The 11,795-nt window shown below is 44.7% G+C and overlaps 1 protein-coding gene across 1 annotated transcript in view; it reads left to right on the top strand.

Moving 5' to 3' along the window:
• The first annotated feature begins 7,517 nt into the window (after window positions 1-7,517).
• The window catches only part of CPD (carboxypeptidase D), a 71,116-nt gene continuing 66,838 nt past the window's right edge, over window positions 7,518-11,795 (top strand). The window contains exon 1 of the mRNA XM_014789726.2: window positions 7,518-8,271. Within this exon, the coding sequence (XP_014645212.2) occupies window positions 7,535-8,271 (737 nt within the window). The 5' untranslated portion in view covers window positions 7,518-7,534. The remainder of the gene's footprint in view (window positions 8,272-11,795) is intronic.

Here is an 11,795-nt window from a genome sequence, read left to right as displayed (position 1 = left end):
TCCACCAAGACTCCTAAAGTGGAGGGGTCCCCAAATGAAGGAAGGGGTTCAGAGGCTGGACAGCCAAAAAAAAGATAAATGTTCCTTTTCAAATTGTGAGGATTAGTGAGACAAACTATATGAAAAGCATGTTGTAAACTCTTAAGCCCCACGTGGTATTAGTTATCAGCACTCTGTACATACTGTTACTTATTTCACTGCATTGCAGCACTTCTTCCTCCTCCTCCCTCTTTTCTTCCTCCTGTCTCATACACAGTTACACACTGCCCAGGACAGGACACACAGATAGACCTCATAAATGTTGAGTGAATAAAACATTCTGCTGCTTTCCCTTGTATGGTGAAGCAGGTTGGTATTGATTCATTGTCTTCCCAGCTTCCATTGCCCACTTCCCCCTTGCCATAAGCCCTGATTTCCATTTGGGGATCCATGTAATTCATGGGAAGCAGACTCCATCCCTGGCCCCAGCAATGGAGTTCATATCCTAAGCTAAGCCAATCAATATACTCCATCTCCCTGGCAGTAGTGATTGGTTCAAGAGTAGGCACGTGACCTAAGCTGATCCAATCTGAGTGAAACTCAGCAACATTGATACGACAAGGGCATCCTCTGTTTCTTGCTGAGTCTGAATGAGAAAGGATGTGGCTATGGGAGCTTCTGGCAGCCATCTTGGGACCATAGCCCTCTTGGGAGTCAAACTTAGAATAAAGTGGACATTGTAGAAGGCACGGCCAAGGGACAAAAAGAAACCAGGTGTTTGGTGACCATTTAGCCACAGGATAACGCTATGCCTAAATCCAGACTTCTCCTTTGGACTTCTCAGAGCCAATAAATCCCATTTATTATTCAAGCTAGAATGAGTCAGGTTTTCTGAGATGTACAACCAAAAGAATTTGATACCTGTTTCCCTCCCTCCCTCCCTTGTGAGAATAGAACTGCTGTCCATTTGGGGCTGGCTAATAGTGAGTCTTTTGGAAATACAGATCAAAATCACTGTCATGGCCTCATGATTGGGCAGCAGTATATCTATACCCTAGAAACAGGCCTACCTAAAATTTAAAAGAGAATAGGCCTACCTAACCAACGGCAAATTTTGAAAGAGATTTCAATAAACATTTTTCATTTCTCTTTGGCCTGGAAAGGTGCAGACTCCAAGGAAGTAGAGCAAAATCTGTAAAAACAACAAACAAACAAACAACAAAAACATAAAGCAAAAAGTATTCCATCTAACCCATAGAGGGGAGTACTACGGAGTTACATCCTGCCTGGCTGTCTTAAGGCAGGTTTTCTAGAAGCACAGTCGGAGACAGGAATGCTTGTATGAATGATTTATTGACAGAGTGCCCTTAGGAAAAACCTATAAGGGATTAAGGGCAGCAAGATAGGGGAAGAAGCTAAGTGAAGATGAAAGAATTCTTACCTCAGCCTGATTCCACAGAAAGCTTTGCAGCATAAATTGCTCCAAAGTTTGTCCCATCCAGAGGTAAGGGCTCCTGCATCTGTGAGACAGTAGGACGACCTTGGTAGGGGGGCGGGGTACAGGCAGTGTATGTAACTGGGCAGGAACTTCTGGGCAAAGGAGCTCTTGTCAGCTAAGGCCAGTCTTCTGGAAAAGGGTGCAAGCATAAGCAGCAGCTAGGGGATGGGTACGCTGGCCTGGTAAAGAGGATCTGAGCTGGGAACCAACAGCACCTGCAAAATTGATGTGGTCAAAGTTTCTCCGGAAAATTCCCTGAATGAGCCCATTTCGAGGTTTCATTCCATTAAAAAATTCCTCTTCAGAAATTAAATCATGCTTGGTTTTTGCTGCTTGGCACACATCAGCAAATTTATGAAAATTCTAATTGGATGCTGTTTCATGTTTTCGTCATCCTTGCCTCCTAGAGACAACTTTTTGTCAGTTCCTCTAATTCTTCTTTAAGTTAATGTGCCTCTTTGGCCCTCAGTTAATTCTTCAATTTCTTCCTTCACAGGCACTAACCATGTGTCTTGTCACCTGAACAATGCATTTTACTTTTTGGTTAACGATCAGTAAACCCTTAAAATTATTCCCACGTTCTTTCCACAGTTGTCACCAATATACATATTCGTTTTAGGCTTGGTTGCTTATTTCTTTCTCTCTCTCTTGCTCATTGTAAATTAGATGTGCACACAATGTACATATAACTCAGACTCACTTAAGTGCAATGAACCCTGGGCTGTGATGGCAAGAGCTCTGGATAGATTTTGCAGATAGGGCTGGAGTTCTCAGCTCTGCTGTGTGTCTAGCTGTGTGACTTGCCTGAGCTGGTTGGTTGGTGGCAGCTTAAAATTAGAACCTTTCTACGCTGCCCTGCTACTCCTCAGAGTTGTTCTGAGCATTGAATAAGATAACATACACGAAAGCACGTGTAAATGTAAGGTGGTATTATTATGCAGACTGTGATTGACATGATATTTATCTTTCAAATCCCAAACTTGCTTTCAGATGGTTGCTTTTGGGTTCTGAAATGACTTAATCTCTTCCTAGTGTTTCTTAGGCTGCAAGTTGCTAGGATCTGACTTTCTCTTACAGAGGTGATCCAGAGCAAATGGCGACTTGTCTGGGTGAGTTAACACTAGGGAGACACGGGCATGGAGGAAAATTGAAATGGCAGTTTTAACTGTAATCCAATCTTTCCTCTCCCTTGTCTATGTTCATCTCCTCAGGGACCTCCCATCCCCTCAGGCTGGCTTTTAGAACCCAATTCTTTGGACTCTAACCACACTTTTCACACTCCCAGACAGCCTCCTCATTAAACAAGCAAACAAACAAATCCTCTGTTCCATGTCCCATTAGCTTTCAGGTCTTGATGACATATTAAAAAAACAGCTAGTCCCTATTAAGTGTCAATGGCTGAAACTTATTCTTACTCTTCATTTCTCTCTCCAACTCTTTGAGATGATCATTTCACACCTTTCTCTCTTTCCTCAAACCGCCAACACCTACTACAACATCCTTACTCTCAGCTGATGGCCTTACTTCCCATTTCATTAAGAAAATAGAAGCAATCAGCAGAGAACATCCACCAGCTCCCAACACCTCACCTACTCACTTAATTGTATCTATGCCCATATATTCTCTTTCCAATTCTGACTACAGATGAAGTGTCTGTGCTCCTACCTAAGGCCAATCCTTCCACTGGTGTATTAGATCCCATCCCTTCTCGACGACTCATACTCAAAGGCGTGGCTCCAGCAATGCTCCCACCTCTCTAATGCATCATCAAATTTTCCTTCTTTACTAGATCATTCCCATCAGTATACAAACAACCTATAATTTCTCCCATCTTAAGAAACAAAAAAACTCTCTTGACCTTATACCCCACTCCAGCTTTGTCCCATTCTTCTACTCCCCTTTATAGCAGGACTCCTCAAAAGAACTATTTCACCAACTCCACTTCATCATCTTCTAGTCTCTCTCGAACCCACTCGGTTCAGGTTTTCCTGCACCATTCCACCACAACTGTTCTTATAAAGGTCAACAGTAACCTCTGCATTGCTAAATCCAACGGTCAATTCAATTTAGCCCTCATCTCAAAGAATTTTCTCCTGCCTTCCTTGTCTTGGATACCTGGTCACCCTCACTAGCTTGTGAAGTTATCTTTTACTTCTTCTTCTCTCCTTTTACCCAAGCAGTTGCTAAATCTTGTCAGTCCAATAATCCAAACATCTTTCTAATTTATCTTCTCCTTTCTGTCCTTGCTAATCTTGCCAGATCGGCCCTTGTCTGGATGGTAACTGGTCTACCCCACACAGCCCCTGGAATTCTCTTGCTGAAACACAGATGTAATCTACACTGCTCCTCTCATAAACAGCTCTGTCAGTTTTCCACTTGAGGTGGAATAAAGCAAAACCCCCTTAGCATGGTATTCAAGGCCTTTCATCATCTGGCACCATTCTGCCTTCATAGCTATGGCTCCGACTGCTCCTCCCAGCACATCTTATATTCCAGCCACCATTCTCTACATGCGTCCGTCCAGCTATCCCTGCTGGTCCCTCTGCCTGGAGAGCTCTTTTCTACATTTTTTTTCCTGTTTGTCACTTCTTATTATTAAAAACAATTAAAATAATGATGATTTCTGAAAGCTTGTTATATGCCAAGTATTAAATTAAATATTATACATTCTTATCTCATTTAATTCTCAGAAAAATGAAATGACTTCCCCAATGGTTGCTCTAGGATTTAAGATCAGTTCTGATGCCAAAGCTCATGATCTAACAGTATTAGTGAAGTTTTCTCTGACTCATCACAATTAGTTGCTTTCTTCCTCTGTGTTCCAATAGCAGGTTTTTGTTTTTGTTTTTGTTTTAGTTCACTACATAGAAGCAATTTTATTATAGAGATTAAACACACACACTCTGAAGCCAGACTCCCTAGGTTTGATCCTGGATCCGTGGCTTGCCAGCTGTGAGACCCTGTGCCTCAGTCTCCTTGTCTTCAAAATGGGAATGATAATACTACCTACCTCCGGATTGTTGTGAGGATTAAATACATCAACCAACATAGAAGGTTTAGCACAGTGCCTGTTACATAGCTCTGGCTCTGTGGACACATCCTGTCCTGTCTATGTTCTATCTGTCTCTAGACTTTGGCCTCCTGGGAGAAGAGAATCCTTCATTCATTTTCCAGTCCTCCTGCACCCAGCAAGGCAGACTTTTCACTAGAGTGAATGCTCCATAAACGTTTGTCAAACTGAATGTGAAAGTCTGTGGGTGTTTGTGCCAGACAATGTGACATTTACAAGTTCATGATCTATGTTGTGCTTCAACTATCTGCGAGTCTTTTAAAGAAAGTGGTTACTGAAGTCAGGCAGGCCATCCAACAGCTTTGCCCTGTTTTTAAAAATCCAGGTCATTACCACTCTGCTTCTGTGAACAGGAAGGCTTTTTACCTTCAAGCTTTTCCCAAGTTCCCTCCATGGTGAGGCCAAGACTTTCCTTGAGGAGAGGAGGAAAGGGACACCTGACACAAAATTCAAGACTTCTCTGGGACAGCTGGAGGTAGTTAGCTAGAGGTTTCCCTTCCAGTGAGCAGTGACCAGGACGGGAGCTTTGGGTTTCACTTCTAACCATTGGCACTGTGTACCTGCTAAGGATGGAGGATCCAGACCTGAAAGAGGCTGCAAATGCACCGCGGGAGGCCTGGGGCTTCCTGGAAGGGCGCTAGCTCAAATTACATCACATAATTGAACTGCCTTCCTGCTTGTTTATTTACATTGCAAGCCTGCCTCACTAGGCGAGGCTGCAGGAGTGAGGTGGCAGGAAGAGGTTTCAAAGGAGAGTGAAAATGGTAGAAAAGGAAATATTTGATTAGAGGTTAACATGTCCCCTGGGGCTTCTTTGATTTGGATTATTGTAAAAGTGCATAGTGTAATGATTAAGCACTCCCAGGGGGGAGTGGTCTCTGTACAGAGTTGGGGCTTTGTTTCTGATGAGTTGCAGCTGCTGTGTATGAGGCAGACTAAATCAAATGGGGCATGCAAGAGAAGAGGCATGCACAGGACCAGAGCGACTGTGCTAAAATCATCATCTTTACCTAAGCCTGTGCTTTCTCCTGTCCTACACCTCAGCGAACACCTGCAGGTTGCTTAGGTTGTAACTTGGAGTCAGCCTACAATCCTCTCTCTCTGTCACCAGATCCTGTCCACTTTCCCTCCTAAAGGTCTTTCAAATCCATTTCCTTCTCTCTACCTCCATTGGTACTGGCCTCGAGGGTTCAGAGCCTCATCATGTCTTCTTGGATTATATCTTCCTTACAGGTTTCTTGGTCTAGAGCCCTAGGCCTTCCACTCCAGTCTCCATGTTACTGTCAGAGGGATTTTTCTAAATGAGCTTAAAATCCATCAGTGGCTCCCCACGGTCTTCTGGATCAAGTGTTCCCTGGAGCCTGATTGTGAGGCTCTTTGGGTTCTGGTCCTGCTTCTCTGGTTTGTGTCCTGTCAGGTCACCTCCACACCTGTGACCTTCTTTACATCAGTAATCCTGATCTGCATGCAGTTCCCAGAACAGGCAGTATTTGTTCTCAAGCCTTGCAGCCTTCTATGCTTGCTTCTCCTGCCCAGAATTCCCCCCTGCCCCCAGTTTCTCTCCTCCCTTCCTCTTCCTCAGGCTGAATGAAGTTTCCCTCACCTGGGCCCCCATATCTCTCATAACACTTATCACAAATTGTACCCCAGCCCTAACTGAGCAGAATGAATTGCTTACCAGCACCTAGATCTGGCATACAGTAACTGCTCAATAAATATTTGATAAATGATTGAATTAACTCTTGACTAGTTACATCAGGGTTAAATCATAGTTCAAGGAAGGGGCCCTGAAATGCTTGCCTCTGAAAGAAGGAAATACAACAGTTATTGCAATTATGTTGTTAGATTGGTAGAATTTCACATTTAATAAAAGGATTGTGAGGTTTCATGTTTCTTGAAGCTAAAGCGACTAAAGCTTAAAGACCAGTTTAAAGGCCTCTTCTCTAGACGACAAAACATTGTATTTGCCAGCTTTGACAGAACATTGATGGGTTCAGAGAATTATACTCACCAAACAAGTGTTTCCAGAAATGTCATATCTCTGCTTTTAAAATGTCATTCTAAGGCCACAGTTAAACAAATAACTCGCTCAGAAGAGGTGGGAGAGGTGGGCAAGTAAACTATGAAATGAAGTTTGCCTATAAAGGGCTGAGACAAGCACAGGAACTAGTGGCAGTGAGATAACCTGGGGTGACACCAAAGAAATATATACATTAACACAAAGGGAGCCTACTACATAGCAGATTTCCGCTAAATATAAAGGAGACAGCATCTTTCAACACAGACACTAGAAACTACAATGGACCGCCTTGTGAGGTAGTGAGCCTTCTGCCACTCTGAGGCTCTCATTCTCTTCAACCGCTTGCAGGGCGCTGGGCTTGAGCCGAGGCAGGACGACTCCAGTGGAAAGGGGTAGGGCGTCCTTTGGCTCTTTCCAAGGTCGATTCTTTCAAACTTTTTGATCTGTTTCGAGTTCTTTGACCCTTTCGAACCTTTTGATTTGTATCGAGTCCTTTGATTCTTTCGAACCTTTTGATTCTTGCGAACCTTTTGATTCTCGGTTCCAAGCGTTAAAGCACGGCTGGGAAAGCTACAACAAAGATGGGAAGGGAGCTAGTAAGAGGACTCAGAGAAAAAAGGGTGAGCATTTAAGGAGTAAACCATAAAGAAGACACTGAGCGAGTAGAGGAGAAGCGGAGCAAACTCAGAAGAGGAAACGGGGAGGAGAGAAAGAGAGGCAGACGAACCCAAGCGAAGCGAGAGAGTGACCAAACTCGTCCGGGACCGGAGGAAGGCACGGCTGGAGGGAAGCGGCTGCTTTAAGGACGGCCCCGCCCCCGGCGTGACGCCGCAGCAGGCCCGCCCGTGATTGGCTGCGGCTGGAGGGCGGGATGGGGTTGCTAGGAGCGGAGGGGATCCGGCGGACCCCCGCCGCCCGGAGCGCGGAGCCGCGGGAGCGGAGCCGGGGTTAGCGGCGCTGCTGGAAGATGGCGAGCGGCTGGGACGCGCGGCCGCCGCGGCGGCCCGGGCGCCTCCCGCTGCTGCTGTGCCTGCTGCTGCTGCTGCTGCAGAGCCCGGCCCGGGCGGCGCACATCAAGAAGGCGGAGGCGACGACGACGACGACGAGCTCGGGCACCGAGGCGGAGCAGGGCCACTTCGACCGCTACTACCACGAAGAGGAGCTGGGCTCGGCGCTGCGGGAGGCGGCGGCCGCGGGCCCCCCGGGCCTGGCCCGCCTCTTCAGCATCGGCCGCTCGGTGGAGGGCCGGCCGCTGTGGGTGCTGCGCCTCACGGCCGGCCTGGGGCCGCCGCCCCCTGACGGCGACGCGGGGCCCGACGCGGCGGGGCCGCTGCTGCCCGGCCGGCCGCAGGTGAAGCTGGTGGGCAACATGCACGGCGACGAGACCGTGTCGCGCCAGGTGCTCGTCTACCTGGCCCGCGAGCTGGCGGCCGGCTACCGCCGCGGGGACCCGCGCCTCGTCCGCCTGCTCAACACCACCGACGTGTACGTGCTGCCCAGCCTCAACCCCGATGGCTTCGAGCGCGCCCGCGAGGGCGACTGCGGCCTCGGCGACAGTGGCCCTCCCGGGGCCAGCGGCCGCGACAACAGCCGCGGCCGCGACCTCAACCGCAGCTTCCCGGACCAGTTCAGCTCTGGCGAGCCCCCGGCTCTGGACGACGTGCCCGAGGTGCGCGCCCTCATCGACTGGATCCGCAGGAACAAGTGAGTGTCGCCCTCCCTCGCCTCCCAATCCACGTGAGCCCCCGGGGGCAGAGGCTGGGCCTGGCACTCGGTAGGCGCTCAGACAGTGCTTGCAGGCCTACCTGCAAGGGGCGAGGGTAGTGCGAGTAGAGGTGACACCCCGTAACGGGGACAGGGCCCAGGCCGTTCAGCCTCCGGTCCCGCTAATTGTCGGGGAAGCGCTGCCTAGAGGCTGTGATTTGTTCAACGGATGCAAAGAGAGCTGTTTGCCTGGAGAGGAGACTCCTTTCTGGCATTCAAGTTCCTATTCATACAGGACCATAGGATAGAGCGATAGAAGAGACCTTAAGGATAATCTAGGTTAGCTCACTCCTTTTGTGGATCAGCTGTCGATATTGCTATTATCTTCTTACTCTAGGCACTGTACCTAGCTCTTTCCGTGGACTGCATTATCTTACTCGATGTGGCCACAACCTGATGAGATAGACACCGTTAATATCCTTGTTTTGCATATGGGGAAATGGAGGGTCAGATTGGTTAAATCATTTACATAGTACCAAGTTTCACTGGTACTTAGACTCAGGCAATCTGATTCTTAGTGCTCTTAACAGCCATGGAGGGAGACTGTAGCCCAGAAATGATAAATGGCACTCCCAGGGTCCTCCCCTTCTTTATTGGACAGAAACCGGTTCTCTTCCAGTCTTAACCTCTGACTCAGCTAAGGAACTTATGGTTATGGCTGGAGAACGTGCACAGATCTGGAACCTTCATCTGTGAGCTGCTTCGTTTTCGTCTCTCAAGTGTTTCTGATGCCGTTTGTGCACTTTATTAGTGGGCCAGGGCTGAATGGCTATTTGTTACACTTAATACATGCCTTAAGTGTTATTAACACCATGTGGAATTTAAAAAATTAAAAAGCATGAGGACCTCAAGAAACTGGTGTATAACAAGAGAATATTATATATGAGGTGTATTTATGTACTCAGTACATAAACTTTACAGGAGTTGTTCCTACTGGCAGAATGTGTGTGGGCTGCAATAAGATGGATCATCTCTGTGGAAGAGGTAGAACTTGAACTAAGTCTTGAGAGATGGGTAGGATTTTCACCAAAAGAGAGGAGAGGAATAAAGGAAGAGGACCCTTACTCCAGATGGAATAATGTCTGAAGTGAGCATGCACCTCTTCCCTTTCTCAAGCATGAGCTTTGCCAGCATATCCCCATTTTTGTGTCTTCTTCATAAGGCTTGTGAAGCAATAGTTAATCTTCCCATCTTGATTTGAAGAAGATTTCTGAACAACAGATAAGATAAAAGTAGTAATGAACAAAGAAGTTTCTCTGTGGGACTTGAAATCATCTGTTCTACAAGATTTCAGTGTATAAGGCAGACCTAGAAAATTTGTTGGCATTATGACAGACAGTTCTAGATTCTTTTTCTCTTCCATCTTTCACTTTACTCCTCCTTTTGAGATCCCTTGTAGATATTTAATTTCACATTTCTGGGAAGATTTTTTTTTCTTCTAAAGAACGATAACGGTGTCATGACCTCTGAACATTTGCATAAGAAATATGACTTTAACATACATCTTATTGACCGAAGCTGTGATGGCAGGGCTTTTCTGAGATGACATATCAAATGCACTGTTTGTATTGCTTAAATTAGTTGTCTAAAATGCCCCGTCATGACCCTTGCAGGGGTTTACATTCTGTGACTGGATTTTCCTCTTCATTCTTAGTTCTGCTGTGACCAAAAATGAAAATGAGCTTTGCCTTGGTGCAAGTCACCTTGAGGCTATACTAAAAGCTTTAAATTTTATATATAGAACCAAAAATTTGCTCTTTGGTTAACTCTTTTATATCACCAGTATTTAATGATTATAAGTTATGGTCTGGGCCAGTTAGTTCAATGATAGGAGCTTGTGAGGATTTTAAAAGCTCATCTGTGTCAGTTGGCATTACATAGAAAGTAGTTTGTTCTGTGGCGGTGGACTACCCTGATCATACCCAAACACTTTTCAAACATGTAACTCTAATCGGAAGGGAAAGTCGGTGACCACATAGGGTGAAAAGTCCGTCCATCCATCCTCATTCTTAAAAAATTAAGTCACTCGTTGTGCTGGAGATCTTTCACATGTATTATCTTATTTAGTTCTCATAACAATCCCAGGAAGCAGGTGACATTAATCTCCATTACAGATGAGAGAAAAAACGAAGTTCAGTGAATTTAGAGGCAGTAACTTCTCTGATCATATCACTAGTGAGCGACAGGTCTGGGAGACCGAATGTTCTTACCCATATTTGCCTGGCTCCAAAGCCTGTGCTGTTGCCACTGCACCAAATGGCATTCTCCTCTGGTGTCTGGAAGAGTGCTGATTGTAATTATATTAGCTTTAAAGTAGTCTCTTTTCGTAGTCTATTCTAATATTTAATCACCATCTTTATTGGCTAAACTCTGTCTTTTGATGAACAGGTTCTGTGTTACAAGTAATTTTCATTGTTTGATGTCCTCTGGGATGGTACTGATCATACTTAAAATAACCTTTCAAATTAGATATACCATAGGCTTAATTTTCTTTCAAGCATATAGAAAGAAATGTTATATATCAATCCCCATTAGAATTTCTGTAAGTCACTTCATTTCAACCACAAAAAGGCAAAAGCAAGAAAATCCAGTTTATAGGGCAAAGAGAAAAGTGTTTAATCTCTACTCAAAGTAATGGTTTGAACTGTTACATGAGGGAAAGATGTATAAATAGGACTTAAGCGTGTTTTTGCCTTTAGCTTTTACCATAAAAGGCGTTCTTCAGTATTTCTGTATCTATAAATTTGACCAAATTGTTAATGAGTTCACTTTAAAAGTAGAAACATAAAATAATAAAAATGTTTCTTTTATAGGAGCAGTGTTGTCTCCATATCAGTTTATTTTTTAATGGCCCAATCAGGAACCTTGGGCCTAGAAAGAGAGCTGCTTTTACAGTGATGCAGTGGAAGACTAGTCTTTTATGTGCTGTATTGTTTTTCTCTAAAAGCAGCTCACTGTATCAGGTTCTTTTTCCCCCCCTGAATCTTCTCAACTGTGGCTTCTCTTGAAAATGTGAATTTAGTATATTGTGAAATTGGAGAGAGGCAAAACACATCCTGTTTTTTAAATTAGACTCCCTATCTTAAAAATTGTCTTTGGACAGTAATATAAAAAGCATGAAAGTTATTAACCTAACTCATGTATTCAATAAATATTTATTTATACAAGCCACACTTTCTATGAAATTAACACATTATGAAATACAAGTATTAGATAGAACTATATGAAATTGTCATTTTTGTAAGTCAAAAAATGGTTGAATATTGGCAAGTTCATATTGTTCAATGTAATAATACATGAATTTGGAATTTCCTGAATAAGACGCCTACTGACACATTAATTTATATCGTCTTATTCAGCTACTTTTTCAATGATGGGAAAATTCTTTCAAGTTATTTGAGGTTAACTTGAATTGTAAAAACTGTTTGAAATTTGTTAAATTGATGATGCTTTCTTTCCATTTT

The sequence above is a fragment of the Ceratotherium simum genome, chromosome 16 (genome assembly GCF_057802395.1).
Source record: "Ceratotherium simum simum isolate JZ-2026a chromosome 16, ASM5780239v1, whole genome shotgun sequence".
Classification (NCBI taxonomy): domain Eukaryota; kingdom Metazoa; phylum Chordata; class Mammalia; order Perissodactyla; family Rhinocerotidae; genus Ceratotherium; species Ceratotherium simum.
This window is presented reverse-complemented; position numbering and strand designations above follow the sequence as displayed.